The sequence below is a fragment of the Pleurodeles waltl genome, chromosome 3_2 (genome assembly GCF_031143425.1).
Source record: "Pleurodeles waltl isolate 20211129_DDA chromosome 3_2, aPleWal1.hap1.20221129, whole genome shotgun sequence".
In the NCBI taxonomy this organism is placed as follows: domain Eukaryota; kingdom Metazoa; phylum Chordata; class Amphibia; order Caudata; family Salamandridae; genus Pleurodeles; species Pleurodeles waltl.
Window position 1 is genome coordinate 86,897,887 of NC_090441.1, and position 22,484 is coordinate 86,920,370.

General features: G+C 45.4%; 1 protein-coding gene across 1 annotated transcript in view; it reads left to right on the forward strand.

The window, feature by feature from the left end:
* Positions 1 to 19,085, forward strand: part of SUPT4H1 (SPT4 homolog, DSIF elongation factor subunit) — a 69,906-nt gene extending 50,821 nt beyond the window's left edge. The window contains exons 4-5 of the mRNA XM_069226864.1: positions 10,865 to 10,918; positions 18,803 to 19,085. Of these exons, the coding sequence (XP_069082965.1) occupies positions 10,865 to 10,918; positions 18,803 to 18,873 (125 nt within the window). The 3' untranslated portion in view covers positions 18,874 to 19,085. The remainder of the gene's footprint in view (positions 1 to 10,864; positions 10,919 to 18,802) is intronic.
* Positions 19,086 to 22,484: the final 3,399 nt, after the last annotated feature.

Sequence of the window (22,484 nt, forward strand, 5' to 3'; positions counted from 1 at the left end):
TTGAAAGCATTCCAACCCATGATAACTCACAAATACATTCTTGTCAAAACAGACAACATGACGACAATGTATTATTTAAACAAACAGGGGGGGACACACTCGACACAGTTGTGTCTCCTAACACAAAAAATATGGCATTGGTCAATTCACAACCATATTCGCCTAATAGCACAATTTATTCCAGGGATCCAGAACCAACTAGCAGACAATCTCTCTCGGGATCACCAACAAATCCACGAATGGGAGATTCACCCCCAAATACTGAACACTTACTTTCAAATTTGGGGAACACCTCAAATAGATCTCTTTGCAACAAAAGAAAATGCAAAATGCCAAAACTTCGCATCCAGGTACCCACACAGGTACTCCCAAGGCAATGCTCTATGGATGAATTGGTCAGGGATATTTGCGTACGCTTTTCCCCCTCTCCCTCTCCTTCCATATCTAGTAAACAGATTGAGTCAAAACAAACTCAAACTCACTCATACTAATAGCACCAACATGGGCAAGACAACCTTGGTATACAACACTACTAGACCTGTCAGTAGTACCTCATGTCAAACTACCCAACAGACCAGATCTGTTAACACAACACAAACAACAGATCAGGCATCCAAACCCAGCATCGCTGAATCTAGCAATTTGGCTCCTGAAATCCTAGAATTTGGACACTTAGACCTCACACAAGAATGCATGGAGGTCATAAAACAAGCTAGAAAACCTTCCACTAGACACTGCTATGCAAGTAAATGGAAAAGATTTGTTTATTACTGCCATAATGAGCAAATTCATCCATTGCATGCGTCTCCAAAAGATGTAGTAGGATATTTACTACATTTGCAAAAATCCAATCTAGCTTTCTCTTCCATAAAGATACATCTCGCCGCAATATCTGCTTACCTGCAGATTACTCATTCAACTTCCCTGTTTAGAATACCTGTCATTAAAGCGTTTATGGAAGGCCTAAAGAGAATTATACCACCAAGAACACCACCTGTTCCTTCATGGAACCTCAACATTGTCTTAACAAGGCTCATGGGTCCACCTTTCGAACCCATGCATTCTTGTGAAATGCAATACTTAACGTGGAAAGTTGCATTTCTCATTGCCATCACATCTCTAAGAAGAGTAAGTGAAATACAGGCGTTTACCATACAAGAACCATTTATTCAAATACACAAGAATAAAGTAGTTCTAAGAACAAATCCAAAATTCTTACCAAAGGTTATCTCACCATTCCACTTAAATCAAACAGTAGAATTACCAGTGTTCTTCCCACAGCCAGATTCAATAGCTGAAAGAGCACTACATACATTAGACATCAAAAGAGCACTAATGTACTACATTGACAGAACAAAAGTAATTAGAAAGACAAAAGAACTATTTATTGCCTTTCAAAAACCTCATACAGGAAATCCAATTTCAAAACAAGGTATTGCCAGATGGATAGTTAGGTGCATCCAAACCTGCTATCTTAAAGCAAAGAGAGAGCTGCCTATTACACCAAAGGCACACTCAACCAGAAAAAAAGGTGCTACTATGGCCTTTCTAGGAAATATTCCAATGAACGAAATATGTAAGGCAGCAACATGGTCTACGCCTCATACATTTACTAAACACTACTGTGTAGACGTGTTATCTGCACAACAAGCCACAGTAGGACAAGCCGTACTAAGAACTTTATTTCAAACTACTTCCACTCCTACAGGCTGAACCACCGCTTTTGGGGAGATAACTGCTTACTAGTCTATGCACAGCATGTGTATCTGCAGCTACACATGCCACCGAACGGAAAATGTCACTTACCCAGTGTACATCTGTTCGTGGCATTAGTCGCTGCAGATTCACATGCGCCCACCCGACTCCCTGGGAGCCTGTAGCCGTTTGGAAGTATATCTTCGACATTTGTAAATATATTACTTTAACCTTCATTTGGTACATACGTATTCATTACATTGCATGGGCACTATTACTAGCATACACAACTCCTACCTCACCCTCTGCGGGGAAAACAATCTAAGATGGAGTCGACGCCCATGCGCAATGGAACCGAGGTGGGAGGAGTCCCTCGGTCTCGTGACTCGAAAAGACTTCTTCGAAGAAAAACAACTTGTAACACTCCGAGCCCAACACCAGACGGCGGACTATGCACAGCATGTGAATCTGCAGCGACTAATGCCACGAACAGATGTACACTGGGTAAGTGACATTTTCCTTACCTCCCTCTCCTACAGGAAATCCTTTGTTCTGCCTGAGCTTGTTAAGCAGCAGGAGGGCAGAAACCTGTCTGAAGGGTGGCAGCAGCGCAGGCTGCCCGGAAAACCCCAGAAGACTAGTAGGAGTAATGCTGGAGTCCTCTAAGGAGCCCCCATAGTGCATGGAATCATACAATCAATACTGGCAACAGTATTTGGGTATGATTGACATGTTTGATACCAAACCTGCCCAGGTTTGGAGTTACCATTATGTAGCTGGACATACGGACATAGGTCGTGAGTGACCTGTGTCCAGTACACGGATAAAATGGCTTCCCTGCATTTACTAAGTCCAGTGAAATGGAGCTGGAGTTCTTAGGGGTACCTCCGCTCCTGCAGAGGTGCCCTCACACAATGGGTACCTGCACCCTGCCCTCTGGGCTAAGAGGACCTGCCATAAGGGTGACTTACAGTGACTTGGTGCAGCGACCTGTAGTGAAAGGGTGCATACACCTTTTCACGCAGGCTGCAGTGGCAGGCCTGCAGACACATTTTCTGATTGCTCCCATGGGTGGCACAATACATGCTGCAGCCCATGGGGGATCCCTGATGCCCCAGTGCCCTGGGTACCTAAGTACCATATACTAGGAACTTGTATGTCAACTGTGGGGTGTGCAAAGTCCTGAGCAACCAAATTTAGAGGGAGAGAGCACAGTCACTGGGGTTCTGGTTAGCACACTTACAGCAGACAAAAGTGGGGGTAACCATGCGAAAAAGGGTACTTTTCTACAGCCTAGGTATTTGAGAGCCTGGAGGAGTATGGCCCTGCGCTGTAGTGCTACCCTGCACTTGTTGGCCCTTCCTGGCAGCCCGCCTTACCCAGCTCGCGTCCCAAGAGTGACTCCTTGTTAGAGATCAGCACAACTCTATGCCGATCTTTGCAGAAAGTGGACCATTTGATTGGGCCCAGTTGGCCCCTTTTGTTGTGGTCATGTTACATATGCCTCTTTATTTTATTTCTTTTTTTCCAAACACTGTAATGGACCCTCACTCCCCCTGCTGAGGGCTGCTCTTAATACTCCTACGCTCCCCAGTGGGACATCACTCCATTCCCCTCTAGGCTTCACTGTGCTACATCACAGGGTACGGGACGGGTGGGAGGAGGGAACCATTTGCTGCCCCACCTTTCACACATGCTTCCATGCTTATTCTGGCTCCCAGCCGCGTTCCTACTCATTTTTGTGTTAGATGACAGCACTGCCAAATACAAAACTCTTATCCCTCAATCCCTGGGGACTTAACTCTTCAAACAAACGCAGACAGACATGGAGATACATAACTCAGCACAGCCCTGATATTGTCCTGCTTCAAGAGAGACACCTGCTGGGGGCCTTGACCCATAGAATGTCACACCTGTGCTACCTGGTACGTTACTGGGCCTCCACAGACACTAAAACACTTGGGGTGGGAATCCTCTGTAAATCTGGTTTCTGCTCCTCTGTTCCTAAAGTGGTGAGGGATTAGGAGGGTTGCTTCCTTAAACTCCACCTACAGTGGAAGGGAAGGCCCCTAACCATTCTTAACGTATATGCCCCTAATTTAGTGCAAGAACCCCTATCTTGGAAAGGTTTTGAGGGAACAGTTGGCGGGGAAACTGTGTGATGTGATTGTTGTGGGTGATCTCAGCTTGGTCTGGGACCCGAAATTGGACAGGACTTCTGACATACCAAGGTGTGGGGGTTATGTCTGCACAGAGCAAACGAGAAATTACTGATTTAGGCCTCATGGATGCACCAGTCCTGACGAGAGGAATTATTCCTTTTATTCCCATTTGCACTTTCAGATCATGCCCATGTAGACCTTATGGGGAACAAGGATGGGTAATCACGAACGAGATAAACAAAGAATATTCCGAGGCCACTACCAGGCACACTACCAAAGTAATAGTATTCCACCCCCACCCACACACACACACAGGAGGATTTATGCTTACTTGCAGTCTTGCGACTTGGACCCCCTGCCGACAGCACACTCGGAACTCCTTGGAGGTCCCCTTACCTAGGAGGAACTCTGGGCGGCCGTGAAGAGTTTACCCCTGGGGAAAACCCCTGGCCCAGATGGGCTGCCTGTTACCTTCTATCATCTGTTCCTCACAGAACTCTAGGCCAAACTTCTAACTCCTTCTTTTTTTTTAACTCCTTTACACATGATACTGATCTCACGCCATCCGTGATGTCAGCAGATATAGCCCTCATTCTCAAACTCTGTAAAGATCTGGCTCAGTGCACCTCTCATCACTCTTCTCAACACTGATGCCAAATCATTCACCAGAATATTAGTGACTAGAATGAACAAATATCTCCTGGGACTTATCGAGCTGGGTCAGGTAGACTTGGTTCATGGCATACAGAGTACGGACAATGTTCGCTGGGTTGCACATTTAGTGAAGAATGGTAACACTGCATACCAGCGTGCTTGATTTCACTCGATACGGAGATGGCTTTCAATAGAGTAAGCTGGCCTTTCCTTCAGGTGGTTCGACGCAGGGTGGGGCTGAGTCCCAAGAAGGTATCTAAAATCATGGCATCATCATGCAGCCCCTACCGCAACAGTACGCCTCAACGGGCAACAGTCTCTGGCGCTTTCCATCAGCCAGGGCACGCGCCAGGGGTGCCCTTTGTTGCCCTTTCTGTTGGCCCTGGTGGTGGAGCCACTGGTGATCACCACTCGCTGATCTGCTGGCATGATGGGGTGCCGTTTGGGAAAGGAACACAAGATCAGCTTGTTTTCAGATGACCTGTTGCTTAATCTGATTCGCCCCAGAGTCTTCCTTCCCACCCTGGCCAATTGTCTACGAACCTACGAAGAAGTATCAGGCTTCAAAATCTACATATCAAAATCACTTGCACTCAATCACACCACCCCTACTCAGGAACTTCCTGTTATCCAAGAACTGGTGCCATTCCAGTGGGTGCTGGACAAAATCAAATATCTGGGCCTCCACTTCACTCCCACTATGGAGACTTGACTGGGACAAATGGGCCTCTGCTTCGTCGTGACATTGTGGCAGATCTCAGACGATGGAGGCCACAACATATCTTTTGTTGGGTCGAATTAATGTTATAAAGATGAATGTGCTCCTCGAGTTTTATATCTGTTTCAAACATTACCCACCCCAATCCCACAGGGTGACATCCAGAAACTCCAGCAAGATGTCTGATCTTTCATTTGGAATGGTGGGCAGCCATAGATAGCGAACGCCGTACTGATGCTACCTCGTGATAAGGGAGGACTGGCATGTCCAGACCTCCTGTGCTACTACTGGGCTGCAAACGTGCGCAACATATCGGAGTGGATGGTGCAAACCAGCAAAAAGCAATGGTTCCATATGGGCCATGCGGTAGCTTCTAGACCCTTATAGGATCTGGCTTGGTTACCCAAATCAGTGCAACCACGCAGCGCTTCATTATCTACACCTATCAGAATGGTAATGATATTTTGGGCGAAACTAGCCCTCAAAATTGGTCTTGCCACATTCCCATCTCCTAATACCCCCTATAGCACGCAACCCTGACTTCCCTCCGGCCCTCTCGTCCAAGGCATTTTCTGACTGGAATGAGGGTGACTGTAATACACTCCGCAACCTTTTCACTGGAGCCTCAATGAAATCCTTTGAATAATGCAAACAGGACTACAGACTAACAAAGGGCGAGGATGCATTACTATCAGCTGCAACACTAGGCCCTTCACCGCCTGACATATCCTTAGATTATCTGGCAATATACCCCCTTTGAAAAGCTCGTAGGGACATATGCAGGCTCCAGAGGCCTCATCTCTAACATATACCACACTCTACAACGTACTCACGCATATCAGAACTCTTAGTACACCACCGCGACAGCAGGGATCACGCCCAAGCAATGGGAGACCGTTTGGCAAGACATTTCCTTCAGGGAAATGGCCTACAAGCTGATGTTTCAATGGTATTATGTCCTGACAAGCCTAGCCAAAATGTATCCTGGTACTTTACCTCAGTGCTGGCAATGCAACCTGACTTTGGGGACTTCTGGACTTCATGTGGTGTCATTATTATCTTTTGGAAAGAATATTGGGCCATATCAAATCTGTCCTAGGCTACCCACTCCCCTTTAATTACCTCACAGTGATCCTGGGCATCTGTCCCTCTGCCCTACGCTCAATAACGCACTCTTACTGGAAACCCGCCAGTTACATGCTTCATGCGTCACAACAGTTAGTAGCTATTTCATGGAGCAACCAACTGCCACTGGCTATAGCACAGCGGTATTTCTTGCTTATGGCACATTCTTGCAATGGAACTCATTTCCCAGTGTCTCTCACGCTTAGAGGCCTAATTTCAAAATGTATGGCAACCACTTATTTAGTATTTTACCTGCCTTGAGTACATTTGCTTCAACCCACCACGACTGCGGGCTTTGCAGCTTTTTGATTGATCAATCTCCTTCTCTGCAACCCTGCCCCCTCTGTTCCCCTCCACATCCCTTGCACTGCACCATGTCTCGCCTACTGTGCACTTCACCGCTCCTGCACTCTATACTACACGTACATCGGACTGCCTACTTATAATGATCTTATGAAGGTATGTATTGTTTGATTTCTGTTCTATGTTCTTGGTGTTTGCGTTGTCCAAGCTTACCACAGAGTAGATATGTATCACTTTACAGCTTTGCTGTTCTGTAATTTGACATGCTCTTAAGAACTACGGAATATCTGCGTGATGACCGCATTGAGACTTGTACCTTTTGACATAGCTTCTATTTAAACGCATGCTTGGATTGTTACCCGTTTTAAGAAAAATGTTAATAAAAAAATCCTGAGGGAAAAAAAAAAAGATGCACTAGCAGAGAGACTGTAAGGGACCTGTGTTCTATGGTGGGAAGGGCCTCTACGCGGTGCTGCTAAAGGGGAAAAAAAACGTAACCTTTCTGTTTGAAAGTGTGTGGTTTAACCCCATATACATCAGTAACAGGATGCTCTGAAAGTTCTTCTAAACAGAAACTATAATCACCGAAAATCCAACTGAGCAGCTGAGAAATGAAATATCATCAGGACAGTGGAAAAAAAATAGAAGAACAAGCCTTGGCAAAGCCAATAGGCAGTGCTTATTTGAAAATATAAATATTACCACTAATAAAAATAAAACCTAGTCATTGTAGGAAGCTGGCTCTGTATATACTTTACCAAAATGACATAGTGTGCACAGGGTACAGGGCTTCCCCAGAGGCTAAAGTAGATAATACTAATGCTCTCTAGTGGTACTGTGGTCAGCACCAAACACACACTCAGCGGCGCAGGGGCGGCCGGGTGCAGGTTGCTAACACAGCATCGGGCTCTTAATGCTCACCTATAGGGGGCCCCGGGGGGCATGTAGATGTTGCAGGCTGGATCCAGGGGGTCGGTTCCAGAAAACCACGGGCTGGCCACTTACTGGACATTGCTGCACTGGAGTTTGGATTCCCCAAGGCCAGGGGGCTGCAGGTGCGCAGAGTACCTTTCGGCGACTGGTATCTTTGGCTAGTTCTGTTGCGGTCAGGTGGGGTCCTCCAGATTCAGGCTGCAGGCGGCGTTGTGTTGGACAGGAAGGGTCAACCCAAGGTAGACACTCTCTCAGAATCACCTGGGGACCAGCTCTAGTCAGTTCGGGCCCCCTGTACTCTGGCTGTGGGCGTCTGGTGCAGTGTGGGCAGGACTCAGATCCGGGGCACTTCTAGAGTCCTTGGATGGAGTTTCTTCTTGGACAGTGCTGATGTCCAAGGGAGTTCTTGGTCCTCTGTGATGCGGGCAGTATCTGGAGGCTTTTCAGAGGTCGCTGGTCCTGCAGGATGTTTCGCTTTCTTCTTGCAGGGCTTTTGAAGCTGGAGACAGGCAGTACGGCTGGGGCCAAGTCAGTTTCCATCTTCAATCTTCTCTGCTGAGGTTTTGCTTGGCAGTCCTTCTTTCTTTTTGTAAGGTCGCCAGGAATTTGACGAACTGGGTTCAAGGGAGCTCTTAAATCCTGGATTTGGTGGTGGGGGAGGGGGGGCTACACCCTTCTGTGTCCACTCCCTTTGGTGAGGGGGCCACAGACCTCTCCCTATTGGTCCCTGTTGTCCGAACCGAGATGGAGGATTTTGCAAGGGGGGGGGGGGGGGTCACCTCAGCTCTGGACACCTTAGGGGTGGTCACGCCTCCTTGTTTTCCCTAACTTTCCTGCCAGACTTGACGCCAAAAGTGGGGCTTTGTCTGGGGGGACAGGCAACTCCACTAGCTGGAGTGCCCTGTGGCCCTGTAACAAGAGGCCTAAGTCTTTGAGGCTCACCGCCAGGTATTAAAGTTCCTGCAGGGGGGAGGTGCAAAGCACCTCCACCCAGGACAGGCTTTGAATCTGGCCACCGAGAGCACAAAAGCTCTCCCATGTGGTCAAAGACATGTCTGGGAGTGGCAGGCTGGCACAGACTGGTCAGTCCTGCTCTAACAGTTTGGCTAAGATGCTATCTGGGTGCATTTTTCAATAAATCCAAGACTGGCATTAGTGTGGGTATATTGTGCTGAGTAGTTTGATACCAAACCTCCTAGTATTCAGTGAAGCCATTATGGAGCTGTGGAGTGTGTAATGACAAACTCCCAGACCATATACTCAGTATGGCTGCACTGCACTTACAATGAATAAAAATTGACTTAGACACTGTAGGGGTATATTGTTCATGTAGCTATACCCTCACCTGTGGTATAGTGAACCCTGCCTTAGGGCTGTAAAGCCTTCTAGAGGAGAGACTTACCTATGCCGCAGGCAGTGGTTTGTGGGGATGGCACCCCTCTCAGGGTGCCATGTCGACTTTCCCTTCCACCCCCCCCAGCACTCTCAGGTGGCAGTGTGCATGTTCTAGGTGAGGTGTCCAGGGTGGCATAATACATGCTGCAGCCCTGGGGGACCTTCCCAGGACCTTTTTAAAAGGGACTTAACTTAGTGCCAGTTGTGGCAACAATGGTACTGTTTTAGGGAAAGAACACTGGTGCTGGGGCTTGGTTAGCAAGATCCCAGCACACTCTGTCAAGTTGGCATCAATATCAGACAAAAAGTGGGCTGGAACCATGCCAACAAGGGCACTTCCTACATTCATCAAAAAGTTTCTCAGGAGGTCTGCATGGTACTCTGACTTAAAGCTACAGGAGGAGCAACCTACTGCTGAAAGAGTAGGGGTGTGGGCCTTACCTTCCTCACTTTTTGGAAGTATTCTGTCCATAGCTTCTGACTGCCTCAGACTGCTGACCAGCTTTCAGCTTAACTGTCAGCCATACCATACAGCAGCATGCATACTGTCGAGCATGGAGAGCAGTAGTCCTCTCACAGTCATTGTGATTTGCAGAAATTGAATTAGGGCTTTTAGTACACTGAATGTTGAAAAAATCCCAGTATTGTATGTTCTATTTCTACGACCTGTGTGGAAGCACAAAACTGTGGCAGTACAAAACGGTCCGCCGTCTACCATTGTCCTCTTTATAAAATCAGCGACAGAACAGGAGTGCCAAATTATTCAAGTCCCAGTAAGTAAATGCCAAGCGGTGTGCACAAATTTAACACTCCTAATAGATCTGATGTTTCTGTTTCATGTTATTTACTTTGCCAGTGTTTGTGTACTGTGGAGGGAGTGCAGACAAAAGCATATGGAAAAAATGGATTCTATATAAAATAGGTTTGCTTCCTTTTTTGTAGCTGCTGTGCTACTCACCAGCTGATTTCTAAACACGGTTGCCACCTGAAAACAGTAAAACAATAATAGAGCTGGTAAAATGCCATTCCGTTCTGAAATCCAGGACCCTTGCTTCTAAATCGGTCTTGCAACAAATGAAGCAGCGGGATTAAAAAAAAAAAAAAGGTTTTTTTTTTTTGTTGCATTTAATCTATACAAAAATGCACACAAGACGCAATGCATGTTAACAAGTGCAAGTACCTATTACACACCTTAGTTGATTTACATTGAGGAGCTTCACAGAGTGGATAATATCACATATACCGAGTTGCTGAATGAACATACATATGCATAACTCAAAACCTCACTTGGTAATTATATCTCCCATACAATATTGCTCTGTATACAGTCGTGTTTCTGTGCCTCCCGGGTCTGATTATGTCCGAGTCTCTGCTCATTCAGAGTCCAACATTGCTCTCCAGGCCGCCAAATCCTCTGCAGCTCTTTTATCAGTGCTAGAAAACTGCAGGTGTTGTTCCTCAGCCACTCCCCACTCAAGGATATCTCTGACCATAGCAGGATTAATTCCATCCGTGAGATATAGGCTGGGGTTGGCAGGAGAATGGTGTGGAAGACAGCTACATACAGAATACCATCCGCGAAACTGGGTACGAAGGGCCAGATTGGCCTACTTTATCTGTGAATGTTGGGGAGGAGGTGGGTCTCCCTAGAAGCTAGGATTTTTTTTTTAGAAAGAAAAACCGACCTAACACTCTAGCTCTAGGCTCTAGCTAAGTTAGTTAACGAAGTTTGAAGAATAGAAGCCCTCTATAATAATTTTGAACATAGGTTTTTCAAAGAGCTGCTAAACAGAGAGAGGGTGGGAAGGTGCAGTTTTTCTGTTTTAATAATCTCGGCGACTCTGACTCAATCTGAGTTTCTTTCTTTTTGCCACTTCAGGTACGTTTAAACCAGGCGTGTATGCGGTGTCTGTTACTGGCCGTCTGCCACAGGGTAAGTTTCCTGTTCACGTGTTTTTCTTTACTCTGCATTTAGGCTGTAATACTGGCCACTAATTCTGCGGCTGGTAGTAGGTAGGTTCCAGCTTACTGCCGGGCATTTAATTCACAGTTGGGAAGTAACGACCAGCATCTCACAGTAGGCACATTCGCCGTGGTATCTGTCCGTAGGTGATTACAAGTATTGGCAGAGCCAGTTGGCTCCTCTGTTTGGTTTGACAATGCAATGCAGAGACTGTATGCCTTGATAGTGTTTTTGCCGATGCTCTCAAATCGGGGAAAAGATGGTGATAAAGGATTATTATGGATGCTGAACCTCAGTGGCAAAAAAGACCCTATGATGTACATGCGCAAGCATTGTACTTGTGAGTATGCATAGACACTACAGCAGTAGTCACGTGTTGGCATGCATGCATCATTACTCATGTGCGTAAAGGTGTCATGACGCAGTGGCCTTAGGAAAGAATTCCTCAAAGGTGGTGACCAGAAAGATTCCGCTCAGTCACCCTGGGATTCCTTTTGTGCATTTCGATGCAGGCGCTTACCTGGGCTGCCCAGTGATTAGAGCCTGAGGCTGAGATAGTGAACTCACCGGGGATTTTACAGCCCCTGAGAACCAGAGTGAGAGACGTTAGAGACACCTATGTCCGAGCGGGCCACCTGACTCCGACAGATGCCATCGTTGCAGTTGGGCCCCCGCTTGGAAGAGCTATGAGAGTCCACACTACATAGAAACAGCGAGGGCCGGTAGGACATGGGCATCAGGATCCTGCGGGCTGTGCTAGCGGAGGCCCGCATTGCACGATCTGCAGGTGCTGGAGGTGTTGAGGTAGCGCGTGCAGCCTGGACCTGGGCATCGCAGACGTCGGACAGAGATTAAGACTACTGGGAGTGAGAACGGGGCAGGCCTAGCTGCAGCCATTTTCTCATGACATCTGGTTGGGGATCACCATCTGCCTCATTAGCTGCTTGGGCCTGTTTAGGAACATTTCACCAGTGAATAAGGAAAGGCGTGGCTGAATTAAACATGACGCTGCTTGTAAGGACATTGCAATGATTTCAGCAAGCTTGGAGGTGGGGAGGGGGGCTCGCTTCAGTGAAACGGATTACAGTTTGTCAAAAGCTTTATGGGGCCGAGCCTGGGGTGCGAGGGGGAGAGTTCTGTTTAATACCTTTAGGGGACGTGTTGGTGTTCCTCCCAAGTTGTGTAATGCAGAAATTTTATTGACACCAAAGGAAGGAACCTTGACAGGGAATTGTGCCTCATCGCCCCACCATACACTTAAACTCTGATGTAAAATGTTTTAATAATAGACTGGTGTAGGAAGTTGGCTCTGTATGTACTATTTCAAAGTAAGAAATAGCGTGCACAGAGTCCAAGGGTTCCCCTTAGAGGTAAGATAGTGGCAAAAAAAGATAATTCTAATGCTCTATTTTGTGGTAGTGTGGTCGAGCAGTAGGCTTATCAGAGGGTAGTGTTAAGCATTTGTTGTACACAAACAGGCAATAAATGAGGAACACACACTCAAAGACAATTCCAGGCCAATAGGTTTTTATATAGAAAAATATATGTTCGATGGCATCTGTCGCTGTAGATACGCATGTTTTGCATAGCTCGCCATCTGGTGTTGGGCCGGAGTGTTACAAGTTGTTTTTCTTCGAAGAAGTCTTTCGAGTCACGGGACCGAGTGACTCCTCCTTTTGTCTCCATTGCGCATGGGCGTCGACTCCATCTTCGATTTGTTTTTTTTCCGCCATCGGGTTCAGACGTGTTCCTGTCGCTCCGAGTTTCGGAACGGAAAGATAGCTAATTTCGGAAGATTTTCGTCGGTATTGTTGCGTTCGGGATCGGCGTAGTTAGATTCAACACCGCGTCTAAGATCGAAGAGCTCCGGTGCCCTTCGGGGTAATCTTTTCGATCCCCCGTCGGGGCCTGGTCGACCCGACCGCGTGCAGAAGAACGCCGATGGAACGGACCCCGTTCCGTTTCTGTCCCAAATGCCACAATAAATACCCCTATACAGACCAACACTTGGTCTGCAACCTGTGCCTGTCACCTGAGCACAGTGAAGACACCTGCGAGGCCTGTCGTGCGTTCCGGTCCCGAAAAACACTCCGAGACCGTCGAGCCAGAAGACTTCAGATGGCATCCGCGCCGACAGCCAACCGGGAGTTCGAGGACCAAGAAGAGGAGGGAACCTTTTCGATCCAAGAATCGGACTCCGAAGGATTCGACGATACACAAACCGTGAGTAAGACGTCGAAAACCACTCAGAAGAAGATTTACAAGGCCCAGGGGACGCCACTGCCACCAGGCCATGGCTCGACCCATAAATTCGGTGACCGACCGTCGGCACCGAAAAAGGCCCAAACAGTGCCGAGATCGTCCGACTCCGGTCGAGACACCGGCACGCAGCCTTCTCGGGACCGAGAAAGTGCTGGAGACAAGCATCGACACCGAGATACCGGTGTAGACACGGCTCGACGCCGAGACAGCGGCACCGAAGATCGACGCCGAGAGGTTTCGGCCCCGAAAATGAAAAAAGTCACCTCGGAGCCGAAAAAAGATGCAGACAGGGTTTCGGTGCCAAAACAAACTGCAACCGACCCAGTTTCAGGCTCTTATACAGAAGAGCACTCGCTAACCTCCCAAATGCAAAAGCATAGGTTTGAGGAAGAGCTACACTCAACTGATGTAGACCATACGCAAAAGCGTATTTTCATACAGCAGGGGACAGGAAAAATAAGCACCCTTCCCCCTATTAGAAGAAAGAGAAGATTGGAGTTCCAAACTGAACAAACACCACAAACAAAAGTGGTGAAAAAAGTTACCCCACCACCCTCTCCTCCACCTGTGATTAATGTCTCACCACCACAAACTCCATCACATTCCCCAGCTCACACCACCATGAGCCAGGGTGACCAAGATCAAGACGCATGGGACTTATACGACGCCCCAGTGTCAGATAACAGTCCGGAGGCATACCCTACGAAGCCATCTCCACCAGAGGACAGCACTGCGTATTCTCAAGTGGTGGCTAGAGCAGCACAATTTCACAATGTAAGCCTCCACTCAGAACAGGTCGAGGATGACTTTTTATTCAACACACTCTCCTCCACCCACAGCTCCTACCAAAGCCTGCCTATGCTCCCTGGTATGCTCCGGCACGCAAAAGAAATCTTTAAGGAGCCGGTCAAAAGTAGGGCAATCACACCAAGAGTGGAAAAAAAGTATAAGGCGCCTCCTACAGACCCGGCTTTCATCACTACACAGCTGCCACCAGACTCTGTCGTTGTAGGAGCAGCTAGGAAAAGGGCCAACTCCCACACATCTGGAGATGCACCACCCCCAGATAAAGAAAGCCGCAAGTTCGATGCAGCTGGTAAGAGTCGCAGCACAAGCTGCAAACCAGTGGCGCATCGCTAACTCCCAGGCACTACTTGCGCGCTATGACAGAGCCCATTGGGATGAGATGCAACATCTCATTGACCATCTGCCCAAGGACCTACAAAATAGGGCAAAACAAGTGGTTGAGGAGGGACAGACCATTTCCAACAACCAAATCCGCTCCTCCATGGACGCTGCAGATACAGCTGCACGGACAATTAATACATCTGTAACTATCAGAAGGCATGCATGGCTCCGAACGTCTGGATTTAAACCAGAGATTCAGCAAGCAGTTCTCAATATGCCTTTTAACGAAAAAGAACTGTTCGGTCCAGAAGTGGACACAGCGATTGAGAAACTCAAAAAAGACACGGACACTGCTAAAGCCATGGGCGCACTCTACTCCCCGCAGAGCAGAGGGAATTACAGCACATTCCGTAAAACACCCTTTAGAGGGGGGTTTCGGGGTCAGAGCACACAAGCCAGCACCTCACAGGCAACACCGTCCAGTTACCAGGGACAGTACAGAGGAGGTTTTCGGGGACAATATAGAGGAGGGCAATTCCCTAGGAATAGAGGAAAATTTCAAAGCCCCAAAACCCCTACTACTAAGCAGTGACTCACGTCACTCACCCCCTCCACACAACACCAGTGGGGGGAAGAATAAGTCATTATTACAAAGCATGGGAGGAAATCACTACAGACACTTGGGTTCTAGCAATTATCCAACATGGTTATTGCATAGAATTTCTACAATTCCCTCCAAACATACCACCAAAAGCACAAAATTTGACAAAACATCATTCCAATCTCCTGGAGATAGAAGTGCAGGCACTATTGCAAAAGAATGCAATCGAATTAGTGCCAAACACACAAATAAACACAGGAGTTTACTCACTGTACTTTCTGATACCAAAGAAGGACAAAACGCTGAGACCAATCCTAGACCTCAGAATAGTGAACACATTCATCAAATCAGGCCACTTTCACATGGTCACACTACAAGAAGTATTACCATTGCTAAAACTACACGACTACATGTCCACTTTAGACCTCAAGGACGCGTATTTCCATATACCAATACACCCGTCGCACAGGAAATACCTAAGGTTTGTATTCAAAGGAATACATTACCAATTCAAGGTACTGCCTTTCGGATTAACAACCGCACCAAGAGTCTTTACCAAATGTCTAGCGGTAGTCGCTGCACACATCAGAAGGCAGCAAATACATGTGTTCCCATATCTAGACGACTGGCTAATCAAGGCCCATTCGTTAATAGAGTGCTCAAATCACACAAATCAGATCATACAAACCCTCTTCAAACTAGGGTTCACCGTCAACTTCACGAAATCCAACATTCTGCCGTGCAAGGTACAACAATACCTAGGAGCCATAATAGACACAACAAAAGGAGTAGCCACTCCAAGTCCCCAAAGAATTCAAAATTTCAACACCATCATACAACGCATGTATCCAACACAAAAGATACAAGCAAAGATGATATTACAACTCCTAGGCATGATGTCTTCATGCATAGCCATTGTCCCAAACGCAAGACTGCACATGAGGCCCCTACAACAGTGCCTAGCATCACAGTGGTCTCAAGCACAGGGTCATCTTCTAGATCTGGTGTTAATAGACCGCCAAACTTACCTCTCGCTTCTGTGGTGGAACAACATAAATTTAAACAAAGGGCGGCCTTTCCAAGACCCAGTGCCACAATACGTAATAACAACAGATGCTTCCATGACAGGGTGGGGAGCACACCTCGATCAACACAGCATACAAGGACAATGGAACGTACATCAAACAAAACTGCATATAAATCACCTAGAACTTCTAGCAGTTTTTCAAGCACTAAAAGCTTTCCAACCAATAATAGTTCACAAATACATTCTCGTCAAGACAGACAACATGACAACAATGTATTATCTAAACAAGCAAGGGGGGACGCACTCCACGCAGTTAAGCCTGCTAGCACAAAAAATTTGGCGTTGGGCAATTCACAACCAAATTCGCCTAATAGCACAATTTATACCAGGGATCCAAAATCAACTGGCAGACAACCTCTCTCGAGATCACCAACAGGTCCACGAATGGGAAATTCACCCCCAAATTCTGAACACCTATTTCAAACTCTGGGGAACACCTCAAATAGACTTGTTTGCGACGAAGGAGAACGCAAAATGCCAAAACTTCGCATCCAGATACCCACACAAACAGTCCCAAGGCAATGCCCTATGGATGAACTGGTCAGGGATATTTGCTTACGCTTTTCCTCCTCTCCCTCTCCTTCCTTACCTGGTAAACAAACTCAGTCAAAACAAACTCAAACTCATATTAATAGCACCAACTTGGGCAAGGCAACCCTGGTACACAACGCTGCTAGACCTATCCGTAGTACCCTACATCAAATTGCCCAACAGGCCAGATCTGTTGACACAACACAACCAAAAGATCAGACACCCAGATCCAGCATCGCTGAATCTAGCAATCTGGCTCCTGAAATCCTAGAATTCGGGCACTTACAACTTACCCAAGAATGTATGGAAGTCATAAAGCAAGCCAGAAGGCCATCCACCAGGCACTGCTATGCAAGTAAATGGAAGAGGTTTGTTTGCTACTTCCATATTAATCAAATACAACCATTACACACAACTCCAGAACATGTAGTGGGTTACTTGCTTCACTTACAAAAATCTAACCTGGCTTTCTCTTCCATTAAAATACACCTTGCAGCAATATCTGCATACCTGCAGACTACCTATTCAACTTCCCTATATAAGATACCAGTCATTAAAGCATTCATGGAGGGCCTTAGGAGAATTATACCACCAAGAACACCACCTGTTCCTTCATGGAACCTAAATGTTGTCCTAACTAGACTTATGGGTCCACCTTTTGAACCCATGCACTCCTGCGAAATACAGTTCCTAACCTGGAAGGTTGCATTTCTCATCGCCATTACTTCCCTAAGAAGAGTAAGCGAGATTCAGGCGTTTACAATACAAGAACCTTTTATACAACTACACAAGAATAAGGTCGTCCTAAGGACTAATCCTACATTTTTGCCAAAGGTTATTTCACCGTTCCATCTAAATCAAACAGTGGAACTTCCAGTGTTCTTTCCACAGCCAGATACCGTAGCTGAAAGGGCACTACATACATTAGATGTCAAAAGAGCATTAATGTATTACATTGACAGAACAAAGAACATCAGAAAGACTAAACAACGATTTATTGCATTTCAAAAACCTCATGCAGGAAACCCAATATCAAAACAAGGTATAGCCAGATGGATAGTTAAATGCATCCAAATCTGCTACCTTAAAGCTAAACGACAGCTGCCCATTACACCAAGGGCACACTCAACCAGAAAGAAAGGTGCTACCATGGCCTTTCTAGGAAACATCCCAATGCAAGAAATATGTAAGGCAGCCACATGGTCTACGCCTCACACATTCACCAAGCACCACTGTGTAGACGTGTTATCCGCACAACAAGCCACAGTAGGTCAAGCCGTATTAAGAACATTATTTCAAACTACTTCCACTCCTACAGGCTGAGCCACCGCTTTTGGGGAGATAACTGCTTACTAGTCTATGCAAAACATGCGTATCTACAGCGACAGATGCCATTGAACTGAAAATGTCACTTACCCAGTGTACATCTGTTCGTGGCATCAGTCGCTGTAGATTCGCATGTGCCCACCCGCCTCCCCGGGAGCCTGTAGCAGTTTGGAAGTTACCTTCAACTATTTGTATATGTATCATCTCAACCTTAAATAGGTACATACTTAGTCACTCCATTGCATGGGCACTATTACTACAATTCAACTCCTACCTCACCCTCTGCGGGGGAAAAACAATCGAAGATGGAGTCGACGCCCATGCGCAATGGAGACAAAAGGAGGAGTCACTCGGTCCCGTGACTCGAAAGACTTCTTCGAAGAAAAACAACTTGTAACACTCCGGCCCAACACCAGATGGCGAGCTATGCAAAACATGCGAATCTACAGCGACTGATGCCACGAACAGATGTACACTGGGTAAGTGACATTTTCATTTCTTAGTTTATTTTAAGAACCACAGGTTCAAGATTTACAAACAAGACTTTAAATGAAAGGTATTTCACTCAGGTATCTTAGGAACTTTGAAATATCACAATAGCATGTACAGTTTTGTCAAAAATGGCAATCAGCTATTTTAAAAGTGGATACTGCAAAAATTCTTCTTAAGGGAAGTGAATCTGGATCTTGGCCGAACAGCACGAGTTCACTTTAGTCAACGTGGGTTTGATGTTCTATGCGGACTTGAATGAAGCAGCATGGCCAATGATGTAGCACATTTGCAAACATGGATGGCTTTACTTTTTTTGTTGCACATTTAATTGTAATTTCTAAAAGAACTCGCATTTATCTCCCTTCATTAAGTCGTGCTCCCTATGTTAAAGTGTCTCTCTACCTTTCTGTTTTTCTCTCTCATCCAGGGATTGTCCGAGAGCTGAAGAGCCGCGGTGTTGTGTACAAATCTAGAGACACTGCTATAAAGACCTTGTAGAAAGCGGACACTCTTCCAAGCACTAGCTTGCATCCACGTTCTCCTTCACACAGCCGGAGTGATCTCATTGACAAGGCCTCTGGTGTGCTTTTTTTCTTCTATTTTTTTTTTTTTTTTTTTTTTTGGAGGAAAGGATAATGTTTCCCTGGAACTGTAGAAAATGTTTGTGAATTCCTTGTATATATGTATTAAAGTGCTTTTCCATACATGAATTTCTCTGTCAACTTTTCAGTTCCTTTCACTTAAAGTATCCCTTAGCACGATTCTCAAATTCTCGTGAGGAAGGGTAAGTGATGATTTTGTGAGCAAACAAAATCACATGGTGCTCATTTTTAGGTCTGGCCTCGTACAGGTATGCATAATGCTTACATTAGGGGGCTTTGGGGCAGCACTCGATCCATTGCTCTTTTTAACTGACATTCACATTTTGCTTCCTCCCACTACAACTTGTAGCATGCGGCAATAGGACAACCAATTGCTGTGTTGCCATGAGAGTAATGGCATTTTGTAGGAGCACATGTGCATCCACATTAAGTAAGTGCATTCACTGCCAGGACTGGTTGACTTACACTTTACCAGTTTTTTTCCCTTTCAATTCTTTATAACTTTAAAAAAAATTATCCTTATGTGTTTAAACTGAGGGTGATGCCAGTGCTTAATTTGTGAAAGAATGAGTGCTGGTGCCCAGGGCTCTGCTCAAAAGACCTCTGCTGGTGCAGATGAATGATGGCACGCCAAATACCAATGCTGTGCAGTCCTTATCCCACCTAATGCTTTTTTAACCCACTACCAGCAACTCCCTGTCTTTTCGTTTCACTTGTGCAGGTTTCCTGCTTTTTCCCATTGTGAGGTTCTTTCAGTCTTTCTGTTCCTCGGTCTTTCCACTTTTCCCTTGTTTGCTCTCGATACGTGTCTGACACGAAAACATAAGTCCCGGTCCTAAAAAAATGAGTGCTTGTGGCCCCCATCAAATGAAGCACTGGATGGTTCACAAAATCATTTATAAATATGGGAAGTGGTACAACGGGAGTACTCTCTTCCATCCATGCCTTTGGGAATCTGCCCCAGAACGTCCAACATCTTCTTGGTAGAAATGTAAAGAGGGGCAGTTCTTTCAATTTATGCTACTTGTATGTGAATATTCCCGTGTTCTTCCCATTTTTAAGAGGCCAATTCCTAAAAGCATGAAAGAGCAACTAAAAATGTATTAAAGGAGTACTTTAAAATGCCTCTATGAATATGCTCCTGCGTCTTCAGGTTACAATAATTGTAACCATTAGTCCCTCTTTTGCGCTAGTAAGAATCTTATTTTCGTTTGATGTGCGTTAAAACTAGAAAGGGGTTTTACTACTTAAATTAAACCTGCCTAGTATATTTTATGTTATGGTTTATTTTCAAAGTTAGAACATTCATAAGCATATTCCCATACGTATGGGTGGAGGAATGTATTTTTTTTTTCTTCCTTTTATTCTCATCATGTTTTGGCAATTAAAAAAAAAAACTGCTCCTTCTTCCAAAGTCCTGATATATTGCCTATTTTACTTCGTTTTTATTTATTTTTTAATAGGATTGGTACAAAATCAAGAAATTATAATCTATTTTTTTTCTTTACATATCAAAGGTCGCATCACGACCTAATTCAACAGGTGTCTTCAGTGGAGGCATTCAAAATCCAGTAAATCTGTTCATCTTCCATCACCCTTCACCAACTTCATCCCCATAACTTTAAAGTATAGGAATTGAGCAGGATAGCCTGTGCTCAGGCTAGGCTTGTGATAATATTAGTTATGTGGTTGATAAGAATATAAACTGGGGTCTTTAAGTAACTATGAAGTGTATTGATGTAGAAGTTCATTGGCCAGTAAAAACCGCTCTTAGTAAAAGTGGAATCTGACAGATTTGCTCCTTGTTAAAACTGCCTTTAAGTATTTTTTTCACTGTTGGTTAGTTTGAGATGGGAGCAACATTTTAACTTTCCCCAGAGGGATTGTGTTCTCTTAAATGTTAAACTTCTTGTTCTACAATCCTCCCCAGTGTAGCAGGTGTTCACATGGTGTACACGACTGACCAGGCAAGTAATAAAATACTTTCATTTCTGTTCTAGCAGCTCATAGTTTAGATCAGTGATTCCCAACCTTTTGATTTCTGTGGACCCCCACTTTAACATTGATGGAACCCAGGGGCCCCCACTGAATCATCATGGGAATCCGTGGACCCCCGCCTGAGTCATTACTGGAAGCTGGGGACCTAATTTGTCAATATTTGTTCATATTTTTTAATTTTCTAGGCTCTCGCGGACCCCCTGAGAAGGCTTTGGGGACCCCAAGGGGTCCCCGGACCACAGGTTGGGAACCACTGGTTTAGATCATGCGGTGCATTCCCAGGCAGTTCGGGGGAATAATAGATGCTGTTATTTGTTTACTAGTTTTATTGAAAGCGGTGAGTAGCCTACTCTTTCGTTTATTTTGACAATTTGATTTAATTACAGTTTGAGGAACTGTGTCCTTAAACTTTTAATTATTTGATTTACATTGGTACGTTTAGGTTTCAGGATACCTGCTTCATAATTAAGTACTATGATTTGTTTTAGGCTTAACTGGTTAAAAGGACTCCGGAAAAGGGAGTGTTTTGAGTCATTTTTTGAAAAGGACAAAGTCTGAAGCTATACGCCCACTTCGGTTTAAAGGCGTTTGAGTGCTGTGTTTTTTTATTTTTATTTTTTTAGTTTTTTTTTTTAAGTCTCAGTAAGAAAAGGATTGGTAAAATATTTTCTGCTTTTTGAATTTGCAAGTGAAGCACCCTGCTAGCGCATGCCTCCTGGTGCTGTGCGATTCCTTTGCCAGGCACCCCAAAAAGGTGTCAGCCTTGGAGGCCAGATCTGCAGTTTGAGGCTCCGATCACTGGGTAGTAGAGAAGCCAGGTGCTCAAACATTTCCATTTATTTGGGTGGGGAGTATCGAGAGTTTCATTTTAGGTGTCGCTGTGTGGCCGCAACTGAAAGAGGAACCAGAACTTGCTACTCATTTCACTTTATTTTTTTTAATAATATTTGACATGTTCAAAAATAAACTTCCTGTTCCATCTGCTTTTGAAAAAAAGTTGTCAGTGTTTATATTAGCAACCGTTGTAGAGACACTCGAAGCTTTAGCACAGCCTCTTTTCAGTGACCAGCAGTAAACGGTTCACTCTTCTGAAAGTGACCAACACCGTGAATCAGCTACAGTAAAATACTTGATATATTCACAGAACTCACAATCCTTTGCGGGCCCCAGCTCTCTTTCGGCACCTATTTAACCTCTTGCTTATGTTTCTTTTATTTTTGTTTTTAGTTATTGTAATATGAACAAACAATTACAGTCTTAAATAATTGCTATTGGGATAAACAGTCGACTACCATCGGTACGTAATGAGCACTAAACAATTTGAATCGTTCCCTTTAACCATTTCATCAACTTGGTTGGGGAAGAGGTACCTCCAGCTGTAGCCAGAATGCATGCTTTGCCTAGCACAGGCAATCCTCCTCTGAGAGCCTGTTTCCCAAAACCACTTGCTCGTGGAATTGAGTCGTCGTGGCGTCTGTTGAGGCACAACCAGGAGAAAGACGTTGGGGG